Raw genomic sequence first — 19333 nt, 5'->3', positions numbered from 1 at the left:
TATGATGCATCTTAGCATTTTCTACCTCTGCCATGACATCCTTTTTTCTTACATATCAAATAACAAGTAATGTACAAATAATGATGGTTCTTCCTGTTGAACCTTGACCTCACCGCTGATGCAACACAACTTTATTTTTGAGAGAGATTTGGGGTTTTGGTCATGTCAGAGGATGTGTGGAATATACAGCATATGGAATTCAGTCATCCAGCTTTTACTCAGGCAAAGCTCCCGCTGGTTCTGGTTGGGCTGACAGCTTTGCCTGTGATTAGAGAAGTTCAAAGGCTTTAAAGGACAGGCCTTCAGAATGCATAGCCCACAGGATTATGTATAGCTTGCAAAGCAAATGCTTAATTTTGGCATGGTGCCTTCCATGGTTGGCTGGACAGCTGAGGGGCTATGAAGCCTGCCCCTTGCGATTTCTTGGCTTGGCCTCTGTGTAGTGGTTTTAGATCCCAGAGCTGTTCATCCTGTGGGGACTGAAAGTGGATAGGGAGAGAGATGACATGCAAACCCATGGAAGAGAATAAAGTCAGTGATATTTCAGCTTAAAACACAGCTTCAGCCTTTCGTTTAACGTTGCATCCCTTTCTGTGGGGAGTCGGTGCAGAAGGTTGATGGTGTGGGAGCTGCTGGGTAGGAAGCTGTATCCCGTTCAGCTGTGGCGCTGGTAAGGGATTTACTTTAGTTCACAGGTAGGATGTAGCTCAGCCCCGGTAAGGCCCGGGGCTCACTCTGCACCATTGATCGAGGGCTGTGATGGAGGCAAACAATCGGAGCATTGGTTGAAACGATGCCACAGAGCCACAAAGTGTAAATCCTGCTTTTTATAAAACAGCCTTTATTTTTAAAGTGGCCAGTCCAGATACCAATATTCTTCAGAAAGTTAACCAGCATCAACTGCTTGCTCTTCAAAGTGCATTATTAATGCCCAACCCCATGAGAAGATCAAACGCATAAATCAGCGGCCCAAAGTTTAAGGTCAGTCCTGGGGTGGGGGGAAAATATCTAAGTCTTTGCCATGTTTACTCACCAGAGTCAGATACAACTGGAGCCGATGCTCGTGCTTTCAAAAGGCTGGCAGTAATTCTGCAATCTGCTTCCCCCTTGGGTATTTTGTGCTTTTATCTTTTGACAGTGATTTTGTTTTGTAGCCCCCTGTCCCACCTTAGAGCATCCCAACACACAGCATCACAGCTTTCTGCACTGAGCCACGCTGGTCACAAAAAAAGCAGGTCACTGATTAGAAGTATAAGGGGAGGAGAGAGAAGAATCGAAAGAAACTTAAGTAACCTCAGCAACAGTAGGGCAGTGACAAGAAAAAGGATAACTATGGGAAACCAGAAAAGAAAATACAAAAGAACACATACAAAAATTAAGAGCAAACTGAGCAACAGGAACAGCAATAAGAAAGCGAGGATAAGCAGGAGAGGGAAGAGAAGAAACAGGAACAAGACAGAGTAAGAGATAAGGGAGAGCATGGATCAAACAAGAAACAAGTGGTCCTGAAATACAATCTGAGCTCTAATTCCTATAACATGAGAAGTTCCCTCTTCAGGCTCAAGGTTAAGAGATAAGTATATAAATAATTTGCCCAGTTGTCTCAGGCGAGGAGGGAAAGAAGAGGAGGAGCTGGGATAGATTTTTCTCTTGAGTAGTGTCTACTTTTAATCTTTTGTACCCAGAAGCAAAGTCACGCTAGCCCTTTGAATTCAGCAAGACAACAGATGGGGCCACAGCCCCAAGCACCATCTAGTTCTGTTTTTTCTCCTTAACTTCAACTTTAAGGATTTCTCCTTCTCCTGCTCTGGGGGATGGAGACATGCTAATGATCAGAGACTCTTTAGAGGTTCCTCTGTGCATGACTGCAGGTGGTTTAGGCTTAGCATCTGCATTCGGCTCTTCCTTTTGTGCAGGGGGTGCAGATGAGGCTGTGGGCTCCATGGGTTTCTTCTCTTCTTCAGGCTTATTCTCTGCTTCATCTTGAGTTTCCTAGAAACAAGAAGTTAAATGCTTTCCAGTGATGCAGAAGTAATTCAGGAAGTGGTTCTGTGTATGCAGTGGAAAGGCACAGCATGGTTACTGTGATTAATAGCATGCAACCTATGTAAATTTGTATTTAGATGCTGAAAATCAGTTTCTAAATGAAAAATGCAATTTCTGAATCAGGATGTTAACATAAAAAAACTCGGAAAAGCTTATGGATAGTGATAGTATCTGCTTCTTATTAATACAGCAGGATGAAACAGGCACATTTTGGGGCACACAACCCTTCCTTAGGTCTTGCCTGCCTTTATGTACTTACACCAGTATAGAAAGAAAAAGCGTTAGGTAAATCTTGACATACTGCCCAGTGCCCCAGTTCCTTGGCCAAGCCTATTTGCTATTAAGTTCACAAATGCACATTAAGTTGAGTGATATTTCTGTTCCAATCACAGTGTTGTAGTCATTTGTGTAAGCAAAGTTCGTTCTTTAAATAAATAAATAAATACACTGCTAGTTCAGCTATAAAGGCAGAAAATAATTCTGCCACCTTTGGGTAAATGTGTAGAACCGAGCAGGTTCTTGCTAACATTTCTCAGAACAGACTATAATGTGGGAATTATTTTTCATCAACTAAAATAATGGTTTTCTCCTAAGTGCACTATATTAGAGATTTAATCAGATTTAGCTGTGTGGGCTAAACTTTAAATTTTGTCTTCAGGATTTGTGACAACCAAATATTTGACTTTGAATTGGGAAGTTCACTGTGTGCTTGAGTCAGTTGGATCAGATTACTGTGTTAGGATATTTCTGCATTTACTGTTGTTTACATAAAATTAGAAGATCGGGTGCCCTTAGGGTCTTTGTAAAGTCTATTCTACCCTTACTTTGAGGACTTTTGTTTGCTTGCTTTTTTCCTTGCTTTTTCTTTGCTTCTGTTTTCTGTGCTCTGCATGGAGTCCGGGTCCAGGAAGATTTGAGCCAAATTTAGAATTAGTGTTTACAGAGATTAGGCACAGTGATTATATGTCAGCTACTGGGAGTTTTTGCCGTTGATTGCGGTAAGGCTACATTTTCATCTACTCTGTTTGCCCAGGCTATCCCAGGATCTTTCCTGTTTCCCTCTTCAGCACCTGGAATTATCTACTCTATTTTCTGTGGCATTACCTGAATGTCTTGTTCTTTCTTCAGCTGCAGCAGCCTAGCAAGGCCTTCTTTTCCTTTACTGCCAAGCATCACTTTAAACAATTTTGGAGTTTCCCGTTCCTTCCCAAACAGACTAGCTAAGCCCTGTGGTTGTTGCACTGGTGGTCCTGGAGGAGGTTTCCCCTTCTCCTTCAGCAGCACCCTGGAGAGAGGAAGGAAAGAGAACACACAGCAGTGCTGTGAAACCAAGCAAAGTCCTTGCAAAGTTAAAATGTCACATTCATGGATGAAAATCTGGCAACTTTTCTAGCAATTTTTTTTTTTTGTCCCAGGTCCAGTGGCAAAAGCAAAGCTGGAAAGGTTAGGGTTTTACCCCAGGCTCTGGTAGAGCTGGAGGCTACAGTTCTAATGTAGAGTTAGAGTCATAGAATCACAGAATTATTTGGGTTGGAAAAGACCTTTAAGATCATCTAATCCAACTGTAAATCTAGCACTGTCAAATCCACCACTAAACCATGTCCCTGAGTATCACATCTAACGTCTTTTAAATAGAAACAGCCCCCACCCCCAGGGCTGGGGACTCAACAACCTCCCTGGACAGCCTGTGCCAATGCTTGACAACCCTTTCAAAGAAGACATTTTTCCTCATATCCAATCTAAGCCTCCCCTGGTGCAACTTGAGGCCATTTCCCCTCGTGCTATCACCTGTTACCTCAGAGAAGAGACCAACACCCACCTCACTACAGCCTCCTGTCAGGCAGTTGTAGAGGGCGATCAGGTCTCTACTCAGCCTCCTCTTCTCCAGGCTAAACAACCCCAGTTCCCTCAGCTGCTCCTCATCAGACTTGTGCTCCAGACCACTCACCAGCTTCATTGACCTTCTTTGGACACACTCCTGAACCTCAATGTCCTTGTAATGAGGGGCACAAAACTGAACACAGTATTCGAGGTGCGGCCTCACCAGTGCCGAGTACAGGGGTACAATCATTTCCCCACTCCTGCTGGCCTGGCCACACTGTTCCTGATACGCCTTGGCCACCTGGGCACACTGCTGGCTCATATTCAGCTGGCTGTCCACCAGCACCCCCAGATCCTTCTCTGCAAGCAGCTTTCCAGCCACTCTTCCCCAAGGCTTTGCATGGAGTTGTTGTGACTCAAGTGCAGGAGCCGGCACTTGGCCTTGTCTGCAAATTTACTGAGGGTACACTCGAGCCCCTTGTCCAGATCATTGATAAAACAGAACTGGCTCCAATACTGAGCCCTGGGGAACACCACCTGTGACCAGCCACCAACTGGATTTAGCTCCATTCACCACAAATCTTTGGGCCTGGCATCCAGCCATTTTTTTACCCTGTGAAGCGTACATCCATCCAAGCCATAAGCAGCCAATTGCTTACCTATATCCTGGAGAATAAACAAGTGCAGGCTCAAATTAAGGTACCCCAAAGCAGATCAGAGTTTTAAAAGGTGAGAAGTAGTGTGGAGGGAGACGGATGCCTTATACCTGAGGTGGAAATCTCTTACCTGACCTTCTGGATGCAAATTCAGAGAGCATTTAGTACTCAATTTGGAGTCCAGCTGATGCTTGTGGAAGTAGTTTACCAAACTAACTCAGCATGGTTCATCTCTCATAGGTCAGTGGTACTTATTTTTGGTCTTCTTCAGTAGAAGAAGATACCCTGAAGATATAAAAATTACTGCCAATCATGTGGCAGACTAGATTTTCACACCCTTCTGTAGCTGTACTGATTTGCAACCATAACGACAAGAAGTGAGAATGAACGACAAGGGTGAAAGATTAGATGACAGTTCCAAGATAGATGGAACCAGTGAAAAGCAGAGGGTTCCCATGCTTTCAATTTTTATTAGGTTACTGTACAGTTTTCAAGGCAACTTTTCTATCCTTGCAAAAGCCCTGACTTAGGGCTTTTTATGAGCAAGGACTGTTCTTGCAGTCTGAAGTACAGTAAATCCCATAAAACTATAATTTTCTCCAGCGTCTTGTACATTGCAGCTTTGGGAATTTCAGAAGTGAAGATTTTACTTTTTTTATTAAGTTTTATTGTAATGAATTTAAAAAGTACACTTCAGCAGCTTGCATGGGTAGTTTTGGAAGAATTAGTGGATGCCTAGACAGGTGAGCAGAATACATGGCCTCCAGCACAGGACAGGTACTACATATCTTTAAAATTAAACAGAATATCCTGTATCTAGGCTGACATCTAGAGAGGGTTTGGGGCCCAAATGGGAGTGCAGATACAAAGGATGGATAATTATTGTCCATCTCTCTGGAGGCTATCATCTGGAGGAAGCAGAATTTAATGGCTTGGGCAGGATATGATTAGGGTGGGCAAGAAAGCAGAAGAAGGTAGTGGTGGGCCAGAGAGGCAGGAATAACAGGAAATGATGGTCATACTACTGTTTAGAAAGAAGCTGGAGAAAAGTCAGGAAGGATAAATGCTGGGGACCATCAGTCACTGGATTTCTTCCACTTTTCTACCTGTTGGTTCCACCTTTCTATCTGTTGATGCTGGTTTTGAAAATTGGGCAATCAGCCCATTCTGTGTCTAAGTTCCTTGTTCCTCAGGAATGTGATGATTCTCAAGATACTGTTGTTTGACAACCAGGGCTGTTGAAACATGCTGTATGCATCCATCTGCTAGCACTTCCCTAAACAAAATGTCACTCCTGTGCTATATTTAGTCTTCTCTGGTGGAATTTCAAGTCTGGGAGCAACCTTCCAACCTTTGATAGGAATGCAAGGGAACAGCTGAGAACAGTAAGAGTGCTGAAGTATGCTAATAATGATGAACTGTTTCATGTATTTGGAACTTTTACAAGGTAGCAAGGTACTCATTTTGTCGTAATTTTATGACAAAATCTGACAGTATTTTGCCCTTTCAAAGCTGGGGAAATGTTGATCCTAGCAAGCTACAGCCCTAGCAAGATGAAAAGCAATTTGGGTTTGAAATCCTATTTTAGAATCATTTTGAACAAAATGCGCACCTCTCTAATCTCTGTACTTCCATCTTGTCAGGCCTTACTTTTAACTGCATTCCCAACTATTGCTTAAGGTTTTGGAAATGCATGAGACTGTGGGTGCATTGAAGCCTATCTCTGTACAATTAATCGTGAGTGCATCTTTGAAAACCTACTCCTTAACTGACATCTGTCCTGCAGTTTCTTTCTTGACTATGTGAGGATCTGTATCTCCTATTTGTTTTGTTACTTTAAATATAAGGGAGAAGACAACTATATTCAGGATTTCATTCTACTTGCCACATTTCCATAACCGTTGGATTCCATGCCAAGACCATGACTTGCCCTAGATACTACCAGGCAAACCTGACCTCTAAATACAAATGTGTTTATATCTGTTACTCTTCCAAGAAAGGAATGCAAATCTGTCTAGAAGCCACAACTGTCCATTCTGCAGCTATATAATGTGATTTAAAAGCTGTTATTAGTACGTACTTTGCTTTCTTCATGAGAAGTTTTTCTGAGTCAGGATAATGCACCAAGATTTCATTGAGTGTTTTCTTGTCCAGAATGAAAAGGTTGGCAAAGCCATGAGCCACCACGTTGGCAGTCCTTCGATTTCCTCCACCTGCAGCTAATAGGCTGGAATGAGAATAAACATCAGTCACATCATTGCCCGCCCTAGTGAGGAATCTCTTTGCTGGTGGTTCTCCATTAAAGTCATCATAAGGCTCACTTACGTACCCAACTGTTCTACCTGATGTTCTGTGAAGTTCCATTGCAGTTGGGATTAGAAATACCTTCTTGCCTCAGAAAGGCAAATTGTCACTACTGGTTAGGCATATGTAGATGCTAAGGACTGTGAAAAGTCTTGCTAGATAGAGACATTTGTCCCCAGGAGACACCCACTGCAAGGTCTGCATTTGTTTTAGTCCTTATGCAAGCTTGTAATTTCCTCAATTTTATTCTTAAAAATTATTTATGTCGGAAGTAAACCAGCACAGGTCCATTATTACGGAGTTATTTACATTGAATGAATGATTCTCCAAGAATTTTAATTTTCCTGAGTGAATAACTTCTGTGGGAGTCTGGTTTTCAGTTTTCTCACATACCACATCTCACGTTTGAATGTTGGGAAGTTGAAAGATAAGGATTAGGAAGGTCTTTCAAGCTGACAGTTACAAATGTGTCTGCCAGAAAAAGAAGGCTATTTTGTTTTGAAAGTAAGGCATTAGACCAGTTTAACAAGCAGCAGTTGGCCACAGGAAGCATATCCACATAAAAATTAGTTGTTGTAGAAATACAAATTAAATTGTTCATCTTGCATTAAGCTGATGAAATGAAGAGACTTCACTTCTCGACTGCGGTGATAAGCAAGAGAAGTTGCATTTTGCTCTTAGTACTAAAATTGCTTTATCACTGTATCCAAGGTGATCTACCCTAAAATTTGTCCCTTAAATATTTCCCAGAGAGTTAATGTTTTTAGAGAATATTTAGTAATCTCTAATTTAAAAATTATTAATGAAGGATAGTCTGGACCCCATAAAACATGAATTAATACCTATCCAAGATACTAATCAAGGATATATAAACATTGGTTTTAATATTAAATATATTTATAGAACATATTTATAAATAATATATTATATTTGATTTATAAAGGATAGTATGAGACCCCTGCAACTGTGTGTACAAGGCACACACACACACATAGTGTTTTTCTGCAACCCAAGATAGCAATCGATATATGAACTCAAGCTGAAAATGCAGTATATTGTCTTCTTTTTAAACAATTCTGTTACGATTCCTCGGATAGAAAAAAACTATTTGCACAGTAAGAAAAGCAGCTAAAGAAAATTGCAAACAGCTTTTGATTTCTGATGAATCACTTCTCAACAAGTCATTGAACAATCATTTTCAGGCTTTCCTAACAGAAAGCTCATTTTATCAAGGCAGACGAGGACTAAAGAGATCAACTTTTTCATTATGGTGATGATGTGAGGTGAATTTTACAAGTAAGGCAGTCCTTGCTCAAACAGAATAAGCTTTGACTAAGGACAGTGTTACAGACTTCATCATCAAATCAGTTTTGGTTAGTGTGCTAGGAGTTACATGATGGACCAAATTTAAAATAATAACTACATTTGCCTTGCAAAGGTTCCTCATAATGTAATATCTATATTAATAGACAAATTTGCATTTTTTACCTTTCATATTTTACTCCTGTTGTTAGTCTGAAATGCTGTATTTTTAGTATGAGATGATAACTTCTGAATTCTTACACTAGCAAATTTAATTTTGAGGTATAAAGTTGTCAGAGTGGTGACTCAGCTTAACTGTTTTTTTTTTAATAGCTGATCTGTGTAGGAAGCTGCTGTTCACTTAAATTAGAAACTGACCCTGGGAACAGCGTGTGTATCAGCTGAATGTGTAGGGCTGTGGCAGCTCAGCTCAGCACCTATGTGCTTATGGAGAGAACTGGTGAGTCAGGACAGGGAAGCAGGTCTGGATCTTGCTTCTGAGCAGGATGTCACACCAAAAGGCAGAGCTCACTGAAAAGCAGCAGCTGCCACTTTGTGGGAAATCCCAGGCCAATGTGGAAAATGTAATCTTTCATAAAGCTTTAGTTTTGATTTTTTTTTAATAAAAGCTAAAGTTACAAAGCAGCTGAAAGGCTAAGGCTAAGACCAAACATTTAGGGGTCTTCCTATCAAAAATTTACATATAATGGAGAAATATTTTAATTTTTCCAGAATTACCATTTTCTGATAGGAAATTGTTCCAGTGAAATAACAGTAAACAGATGAATGAGGACATCTGGCTTAAAGTGTAAATTTCTCTGGGCTAATGAAGTGTTGTGTCATAGCTGAATTTCTCTTTTCCTCAATTGTCTGTGCAGACAGGCTCTCATTAAGGCAGCAATCTGCTTGCCTCTGACTCTGAGATTATTTTGCTTCAGAAGGCAAATCCTATTACTTAATCTGTTTTTGTAATAGTTTTCAAGGATGAAATTGGCAAAGGACTTGTCTGACATTAGTCTTGCAGTGGCCTTCCAGTATAATTCAGGGAAATTTTTTGAAATAAACATTTTTTGTTTTCTTCAGCTCCTTTGCCCTCAGAGACTTTTTAAGCATCATTTACATGCATTTTGAACAGAGTGAAATTAAATAGCAAGTGTCTTATAAATCATGTAGTTAAACCACTTGGAATGAAGCTGACATATTTCGCTAAACAAATCTTGAATCAGAAATCAGAAGGAAATCAGTCTGACATTAGGTGGTAACCGTGCTATGAATACTGAGGGGAAAATTTGGATGTGCTAAATGAAGCAATATTTCAACCATTAAAGAATGTTTTTTTCATTTTCTTCTGCTATACAGTATTCAGAAGACCTTGACAAAACTTATGTGGAGAGTCATTATACAAACTCGTTATTTTCTAACACTTGGCCACAAGGAAGAGGATAAATCTCTACCGATACACTTAGTGCTTCATGTCTTTACTTTTCCTCAGTATTGGAGATGTCTGCAGGTTGCTGTGTGTTTTCTCCTTGAGTTTATCCACTGGCTGTCATTTAAATGCAAATTACGTGTGTCTGAACTGGTGCACTGCCGCAGTAGGTCAGTGATGAATAAACTAAGACTAGAAGTGCAGGCTTATAGCATTGCTGAGGGTTTTACTGGCCATATTGGCAATTATGTAGAGAGTAACACATACTGGGAAATGAATCTTTAAAGGCCGCTGTGTAGTTCTCACGTGGAAACAAGTGCTCACCTGTATTAGATCAAAAGTTTGAAAATACCTTCCTTATTTTAAAACCATTCACTATCATTTCTCAGTTTAAAAAATAAAGTCCTTGCTCAGAGTACAAGACTAGTAAATAATTGAAAACTATGTGCGTGTTGCATATCTGGGCTGCTGTAGCTTTTTTTTTTTATCCTTTTATTATTTAGCCCTTACTGAAAACCAGCTCATTCTCAGCCTTTCCCCATAACTTACAATAGAGCATTTTGGTTTGAGGCTTTGCTCAGGTATTATTTTGCCACACAGAGAAATACTTTTCAGATAACCTTCTCTCAAAGAGCTGATACAATTTCACATTCCTACTCAATGACAAAAGTCTGTATCTATGGGATATATCAGGTGTTTTCCACTTGAGGTCTAAGCAAGTTCTCTATTCACGTCACTGGATAAACAGGAATGTTTACCCTACCACAAAGGGAGACACAAGTAGAAGATAAAAGTAAAACTGGCACAGAGCTGATTACCACTTTTCAAAAGGCAGATTAAAGCTACCAGCAAGAGGATTAACAATAACAGGAAGGCAGCTGGAAGAAATCAAGAATCCAGTTTATCACATGCAGCAGCACATGTATTTTATTACTTTTCCTCAGGCCAACCTCAGCAGGGGATGCAGTGCCTAAAATCTAGCACTTGGTTGGCTAATTGGGGAACATGGCCCATAACAGTTAATGGATTTTGCATAGCAACCACATGGAGAATATAAAAAACATTTGTAACCACCTGAGAAAAATTTTCTTCTCCAGATAAACTCATACCCCAAAATCTGGTCTGTCACCCTTTTTCTTGTTTTGCATGCTCTTAAACAAATGCGTTTTCAAATGTGGATGCCTGATTTTTGGCAACTTAATCCCTACTTCAGCTCCTAAATGAAACAGGTTTATTTGTTCTTTTAGATTTTTTATCTCCTTTGTTGGAAATTAATTATCATTTTTACCATCTGTTGTGTAAGGGCACCTAGTCTCACTATACAGGCAATAAAATGCATTTGGTCCTGCTGTATTGCAGACCTCAGAACAGGAAGAATTGATAAATTTTTTAAATGCTGAAAGAGAAATCTGTCTGTATATCCCTGTGTACATTGCCCAAAACACTGGTCTCAGATCTTGACAGATTAGTCTCTGATGTTTCGCCTAGATTTCCCTTCACCTACCTGCATCTCCTTGCTCAGTGTGGTATTGGTTGATCCTACCAACTTTCCAGCCTCCCCGTGTCATGCTTACCACACAGAAGTTAAACAACCATTGACTGTTTGACCAGTTCTGAAGAAAGTGTTAAAAATAGCGATGGACCTACCTGATCTCCCCAAATACAGCTCCTGCTCTTAGCGTAACCAGGACTTTTGTACCATCAGGGCCTCCGAGGACTTGCACTTCACCCTGTTTAATGATGTACATCTCTCTGCCAATCTCCCCCTGGGCACACAAACACATAAAGATCCCATGTTTCAGCAGGGCAGTGGTTTTTTGTTAGAATCATCTGACAAACTGTTCTTCAAACATCTTTCCACTTTCTCATAAACAGGTTTACAGGTATCATGGAGAAATAAGTGTTTGCACTACTTTTCCTAGCACAAGGAATGACTTTGTCAGATCTAATTGTGATGTGGAACAATATTTGAACAGGGGTAAGACCATCTAGGCCAGCTTGGAAAAATAAGACTAGATAATAATCAGGATTGTAGCAGTCATTTCCATCAGCTATTCTGGTGAAAACTAAAATATTTCAGCAGCATATTTAATAACAGAGAAGTGCAAAAAAAGCCTATGCGTCATGGTCTAAAAAGCTTCAGTTTTTACACTATTATTTCTAATCATCACTTACCTAATTTAAAAGGAAAATAAGAATACATAATCATTCAAAACTTTGTCTACTTTTATGTAATCATTGTATGGCTTAAGAGATTATTAGTTTATTTTTTATCCTTCACATGATCTACTTAGGATTCAAAGCATGACATCATTATATACAATATAAAGCAGGCAAAATGGAGTAATATAACGGACTTCACAAACATGGTTATAGCAGTCCTCGCAACATCTCAATAAGACAGGCAAATATTTTTCTACTTATGCAGCTGGAGTAACTGAGGCAAAGCATCAATTTCATTTTGAAAGTGAAAAGGCAACAGCAACAAAGCCAGAACTGAAAACGTGAGGCTTGCACTTCTTATCCCTTCGCTTGTGCCTCCAAGCCTGCGTGTCGGAGCCTCCCTGGTAAAGTATGCTGGGGCCAACATACATCCAAGGAGGAGGCAGTATCAACAGATTTTTTTTTTCCCTACTATCTTTTACAGCATTAATTGGGTTACTATGGTTGTTGGCCACATAGTAGATCTTCACAAGTGAGCAGCCTTTTAGCTCTGAATCAAGCTGGAATAAAATGATGCTTCCATTTCTTGTAATCCATCCTTTTTGAGAACAGTTTGCATCTGACTGCAGGATCAAGACCCTGAATCTGTTACTGTCATTTATGATCTCTGCTGTAGCAGAGTCCCAGCCGCAGTCTAAGATCCTTCCATGCTGTGCATTGTACAAGCAAACACACCAAACTACTCTTCCACCCTTCCTAGCCAACAGCAATTGTGGGATTGGCCTTTGAAGGGACGCACCTGATCCTTCAGTGCACTCACAAATGTGTCACTTCCTACCCTGTGGAGTCAGTGGGACTAACTCAGCATTTGGGAAGAGGATCATATGCTTGACTCTCAGAGGGAACAGGACCTTAATGAAGATCCTGGACCAGAACTGCTAAAGACAAGTTAAGGGATTCTGATGGTCCCTTCTGGGTGTGATATGAACTGTGGGTCACTTGCTGGGACAGTTACAGTACTGACACTTCACCCTCCCCCATGCTTTAATTATGTCCAACACTACCTATAAGTACGTCTACATGCCTTTTGAAAAGAGGTTTGGGTTCACTTGGTCAGAAGCTGAGCTGTCTACTTGTGTTACTGTAAGGTCATGTTTGAGCCAAAATGCTAAGAGAAGATAGGTGTGTTTGCTAAGGGACAGTGTGACAGCGTTCAGCTGGAAGTCAAGAGATGGCTCAGAGCTGTGAGTGAAGGCAGAGCAAGATCAGATCCTGATGTGAGGAGCAGTATGGGATGCAGTGTATTTTCTACATTCCTGGATACACAAACAAAGCACATGCAAAGCATCATAGATTGAGATCTGCAGGCTAGGTTTTCATGCATATATGAATAAAAAAACTAATCTTCCTCCATTTTAAATATTAAGATTTCATGATGTATCATTAGATAAGCCATATTTACATTAGGTACTTTCCCATATTACTATAATTTTATGTTTGATAAATGTAAGTAATAAAATCCATATTGTTTTGTTCTAGGTTGAAACTCGAGAGCACGTTTGTTATTATTACACAGTGTACCTTCATTACTTTTATCCTATCTAATTCACTCAGGATTAATTGTATTTAAAGGACACTGTTGACTGGTATCTGAACTCTTTTTCTAAAATACATACTGTAATTATTATTTGAAAGAGACGACAATGCTCACCTTTTTGCAGACAAAGTCACCAGGCAAATACACAATGGATTTCAACCTTAGGAGCATGTCATATATCATCTGGGTATCGCACCCCTGTTAAAATAGTTAGAATTGGTTGCTCTGTTAATTCAGTAACACAAGTGATTATTAGTGCATAACACTGGCCAGCAAAACCCAACAAGACATAAATGATCCAGGGGTTCGTAAGTGGAATGCAAACTCAAAATATTATAAGGATCAGCTTTTAGAGCAGAGAAACGTCTGAAAGAATTGTCATTTCAGATACTTATAGGGTTCCCTTTAGGTTAAACATCTCTTCATTTTTTACTGAGTAAGCTTCCATGCTTCTAAATTCGGTGTGAAAGCTCAGTTAGCACTATGGTCACAGCTTTATAGGTCTCTTATGTGATTTTTTTTTTAACTGACCCAGGGAAAAACAACCCAGATAATGTCAAATGTTCGTATAAATCAATGAATTCTATGTCTTCAGCAAACATGGTGGAAACCATGAAGATACATAGTGCCTATCCAGAGTTATTGTGTGATTTTTTTTTTGCAATTATCCTAACAAACAAATTAGTGTTGAGGTTTCTGTATGTCAAGACTACTTCTAAAAACGCAGTGTCTCCTTGGTTTTGTTGTCAAAAATCCAATCTTACGTACCACATTTAAACTGTATCTCTGAAAGACTGTCATGATAACAAAGAGAAAGCTCCTTTGCACAAAAATTTCCTAAAAAGTAGCATTCACTACATGGAAGTTAAGTTGCCAGCACACACAGCATTAGTGACCTCTCAGGCAGCGCTAGGTGGTATACAGCAAGGAAAGGTGCGCTGTATTAAAAATTACATTCTTCTATGTCCGAGACTTTGAGATCAGTTATACTCTGAACTCACTCACAGTCTGACCATAACATCAGCTTTAACATGTTGATACAACAGGACTGTGTCTTAATCTCATTTGCTGTTTTTTTAATCTGACACAATTTTTTTAATTTACAATCCTATTTCCAAATTTTTTAATTTGACACAAAAAATTCAAAGGCACACACTTGGCTTTGTCCTGACACGTCTCCATTGACTGAAATATTTCTTAGACTTATTTTATATTGCCTATTAACAAACATGTTCTTAAGAGTTGCAAGATGCACAAAACAAGGCTTCTGTCTGAGGAATACCACACATTTCTGTATTCTCCTGTAAAACTACTTGCTTTGAATAAGTCAACTTTATTGACAATGGCAAAGTTCACATCAATTGCAATGGCGAGTTGCATTTTGGTTGGCATCTGCTCCAGTAATTCTGATTCATCTGTAAAAGAAAAAAAACCCACAAACTCTGTTAGTTAGAAAATATAAAGGAAGAATGAAAGAATGTCCATAAAAATGAGCATTGTACATAAAAATAACTTGATGGAGCTATTCTAGCATTTATGAGTTCAAATGAGGAAGCTGCTGATATGCTTCTACTAAGATACTGTCTTTGGAGTTACGTATCCTGTCTAAAGTTATACCAGAACATTACATGAATTAATAGACTTTGTGAAATAGTAAGTGTCATATTGCTTCGGAGTTTTTTTTCTATTCTAAAGCAAATTGAATACCCTCCTCACTTCTCACATGCAATTCAGAAAAGAAGAAATGTGAATTTTACCATGTATCTGTATCTGTACAACCACTCTCAAGTGGAGTTTCTACGTAACTGGAATTGGAAAGCCTTACCCAGCATTCCCTGAGAGTCCCATGTGTATTCATACCAGGTTCGAACACGGTTTTGGACCAGTTTTGGAATAGAATAAGTGTTCATATAGGAGACGGTGTTGTCCATACAGGAACGGTAGTAATTCTGTCCTGCTGTAGCTGCTCCAATTACATCTCTCATCTGCAAACATCAGTTGTTGTTACTACACATTTCAGCAAAAATAGTCTTGATTTGAACATCTTGTCAACAAGGTATAAAAAGTATAAAACGCTTGCAAAATCATTGATCAATTATACATTCAGCTGCATGTTTTGAATAGGAGCTTCATCTGCTTTTTCAGAACCATTATAGATTTAATGTAATTGTGTTGGAAAGTCTATGTTTATGATTTTAAAGGAATCTTTTGTGAGTTTTAGCTTATTCTTCTGTCTCATATTTCTGGACATGGATGAAAAATATAGATAATGCTTTTCTTAAAAGTCAGAAGTGAGGCAAACTGGGCTAAATTTCTCTAATAATATCAGCTGGCACCACTAGAATTAAGATCCTGCCACTGTTTAAATAGTTAAGCGAATCTAGATCAGTCCAAAAAATGCACTTTGGGCTGAAAGTTGTCCTTGAAGATTTTAGTGCAGGAACATAATTTAACATTCCAACACAAATCTAGTTTAGTTTTTAGAAAGCAGAGGAGTTAATGTTCATAGATATTCCTTCTTCAAAAGCATAACTATATAGACATGTTTTTAGTCAAAGGACTTCATACTGCAGTGGCTGAGGATTAGGATGCCAGTGGGCTGAATTCTGCTCCTTCTTACAGAGATGCAATTGATTGCAGTAGGAATAACAATTTTGGGGCAAGTGTGCTAGGCCAGGAATAACTCAGTAATTTTAAGGGTTTGTAAATAGGAATTATAACAAACTGCAATGAAGCTGTTTCTGTGTTAAGATTTAAGGTTTCAGTCTACAAATGACTATACTGGTTACAAAAACTAATCTGCAGAATCTTCTGGGGGATTGGTGCTTTCATTGACAGTTATATCAATTTAGGAAAAAAATATAAATATGCAACTCTGAAGTTTAATCCAACATACTTGAATTCAGTAGTTTTCCGGAAGAAATATTTTATATGAACTACTTTGTTTTATTTTTGGCAATTCTTGTTTGTGGATGAATTTTAAATCCTATAGGCAAGAATCTATTTTGTGATGATTATCTCTTCTTGCACTGCTAAACAGTAAGATACATGCAATTTTTAACTGTTTGATTGAACTTTTTGAATCCTTTATTCAAAATAAAAAACTAAATTTCAGTTTCCACCTTTATTTCTCATAATAATTCTTCCAATAACAGCCATGTACAAATCAAAAGGTCTGGAATCCAATAAGTCTCAAATATGAACCACAGCATTTGTTTTTCTCTAGGCAAGGTATTTTAAAACTTGTGGATCTAAAGCCCAAGTTTAATAGTTAGAAGTCAGGAATATTTCAGTTATTTTCATTTGGAAATATAACTGGTTTGCTGTGCTATGAGGGTTTTTTTTCCTCCTGCCAAATGAGAAGTAAGAGAAATAGAAAGCAGTTAATTTTCAGTTTAACTAATATATTGTAATTTATGGAAGAGAGTAGAATTCTAGTCTGACAAACATCACGGGATTTCCATTAACAGCATTCTGTTGGCAGTAGTATCAAGCATGTAATTTGTACATATTCGTATCATACCTACAATTATAATTTTTATATCAGATTTAGCAGTATAGTGTGAATGTTAAGGAACTGTCTCCTTGGCTGAGAGGAAGAAAAAAGGAATTATACATAGTTTCAAGTATCATCTGTGTCCTGCAGAGTCTTGGCTTTAAATCAGCTTGTGTGCAAAAGGGCTACAAAACTGGGAACTGATTAAACACATGTATTTGTCAGAAGAATAAGTGCAGATGACAGTTAAATAGAGGGACATTCAGATGGAAGCTAAATGTTTTCCCAGAACTACACTTCATTAAATTCAATATATTATCACTACATTGCAGTAATCTGAATGTATCTAGTTATTGATTTCTTGATGTACCTGACCAATCAAGCTGGAGAAGACAAAGACACCCAAGAAAAAATTCAGCAGTTGAAAAACTATCTCAAACAGGGTATGTGGTTCTGGAAGGCCACCGATGGTGATTAAAGTACGAACTGCCCAGTAGTAACACCTCAGATACCTGTAGATAGAGACAGCATTTTTGTTATTGGCTATAGGTACTTATGTGGTTGAAGTTAAGCATACACCTTCCTGAGTTGGGCCTTTCAGTGATGCCTTTCAGTCCAAAAGACCTTTACCATTTTTTATAAAGGGTTATGATTTTACAAATGGTACAGGTATGTAAATCATATTGAGCTGAATGTTCTCACTGACAGCAAAATAAGAATATATGGGAAATGCAGCAGTTATTCAATGCTCTCCAGTAACTCTGTGCAGCATTACAGAAGACTTCTGTAAGAAACTGCCAAGGTGGACATTACAGCATTAGAATGCTACCACTGAAGATGCCGTGATGTTAAAAGCAGTGTAAAAGTGTTAGAGGCTTCCCAGAGTTTATCAGTAGCATAGTAGACTCACACACATCTGAAGGTCTCTTTCATGGCTTCACTTGATGACACCAGTGTGAAGCCTTATGGTAAGCATGACAAATGCAGTGTTGTCCTCGTACCCATTCATTTTCCTACGCCTTTAACCATGTTGGTCTTCCTCCCACTCTGCTTCTGAGCATCCTTCATTGGCTCTGCCTCCTGAGTTATGTCAAACAGAAGTTCCATGTTTCTACAATCTGAATGTTAATCCAGCTTCTCCAATCCACTTCGCTTACTCCTACATTAGCTTCACCTAGTGGCTGGCCTCCACTATCCCTTCTGTCACCTTAACAAAAACTTTTTTACCTTCTTCACTAGTTTCCCTCAAGACTGGGAAGACTGTCCATCAATGGCTATAAAAACTACCTTGTTAACACCCATGAAGACTTTTCTCAGAACTCTCTTGATCTAGAACCCAAATACAGCAGTGAGCAATGGTCAGTCACTAAGACTCTGCTTCCACATGTGGCTTATATTGACTCCTTCCCTGTATCTCTCTGCTGTCTCTTCTGTATACCTGAATTGTGATCTCTTTGGCCAAAGACTTTTTGTTCTGTTTGTACAGCCTTGTGCATGACAGGGCCCATTACATTCAAGCAGAGCATTTCTATTAGTATGATAACACCAGTTTAGGAAAACAACAAAGGACCTAGACAGAATTAATATTTTTTATTGTTTGAGGATAGTCATACTAACCCTCTTTTATATATATATGCATACACACACACACACACACACACACACATATATATGAAGTGCCTTGGCATCTTGGCATTTTTAAACTTCTGTTTTAAATTTTGTTCTAGAACATGGCACCACTAGTAATGCAACATCTCCCATACTGTGCAGCTGGGATTAATTGGTTCAAGTAATTGTCATGAATGTGCTATAATTTCCTTTTTTTCTGAGCTAACAAGTAATTGGTTTAGGAATATTTTTAAAGGCCCCCTATTAATTAGAATTTGACTTCCTAAGTTTCTGTACAATCAGACTTCAGCTTCACTAGTGATTAGCAGTGGAAGTTTGTTTTCCTTAATTGTACAATGAGACTTTCTATTATTTCATCTGTGACTATTGCTTCTGAAGCAATGAAGATTCCTTCTATTTATTGAATTTTATTGACTTGGAAATATTAAAAAAACCCCACAAATAGTACTTTTGGAGATGTTTGTTTTGAAATAGACTGTTTTGCATGCATCTTCTCATGCCTACCCTGAATCTGAGGCTGCCTGATCTGCTTGCAGGCTTCAGATGTACATTTTAATTTGGTGGCCTCCACTTTTAAACTCCTCTCTTATTAAGATATGAGCTCCACTCCTGTAAATAAATGGTCCGTGTAGCAATACAATTGGAGGGTCAGTTTTGTGCAAATATGAGAAAATAAAATCATAAACCCAACCAATTCCAATGAGGGTTTTTATTTAAATCACTGAAAAGTGTTTGCAAGTCTTTCACCTAAAATGTCAGGCTTTACCAAGCAATCGATTTTTGCTTTTCATTACAATGCCACTTTTTGCTTCGTTGCAGATTAATGAAATGCAGTAACAATGATCATTTTTACCATAGTTTTCTAGTTTTAGATGTTTTCATTCAGAGTT

At 38.8% G+C, this 19333-nt stretch overlaps 1 protein-coding gene across 1 annotated transcript in view; it reads right to left on the bottom strand.

The window, feature by feature from the left end:
* Positions 1–2906: 2906 nt before the first annotated feature.
* The window catches only part of CNGB3 (cyclic nucleotide gated channel subunit beta 3), a 94132-nt gene continuing 77705 nt past the window's right edge, over positions 2907–19333 (bottom strand). The window contains exons 11-17 of the mRNA XM_035891164.1: positions 17185–17326; positions 15144–15303; positions 14636–14733; positions 13433–13516; positions 11206–11324; positions 6604–6750; positions 2907–3331 (exon numbers count right to left, since the gene is read on the bottom strand). Of these exons, the coding sequence (XP_035747057.1) occupies positions 3127–3331; positions 6604–6750; positions 11206–11324; positions 13433–13516; positions 14636–14733; positions 15144–15303; positions 17185–17326 (955 nt within the window). The 3' untranslated portion in view covers positions 2907–3126. The remainder of the gene's footprint in view (positions 3332–6603; positions 6751–11205; positions 11325–13432; positions 13517–14635; positions 14734–15143; positions 15304–17184; positions 17327–19333) is intronic.

Source organism: Egretta garzetta, unplaced genomic scaffold, assembly GCF_000687185.1.
Source record: "Egretta garzetta isolate BGI_Z169 unplaced genomic scaffold, ASM68718v1 scaffold453, whole genome shotgun sequence".
NCBI classification, from domain to species: Eukaryota; Metazoa; Chordata; class Aves; order Pelecaniformes; family Ardeidae; genus Egretta; species Egretta garzetta.
The sequence above is the reverse complement of the archived record's forward strand: the minus strand, read 5'-3'. Positions and strand labels throughout refer to the sequence as shown.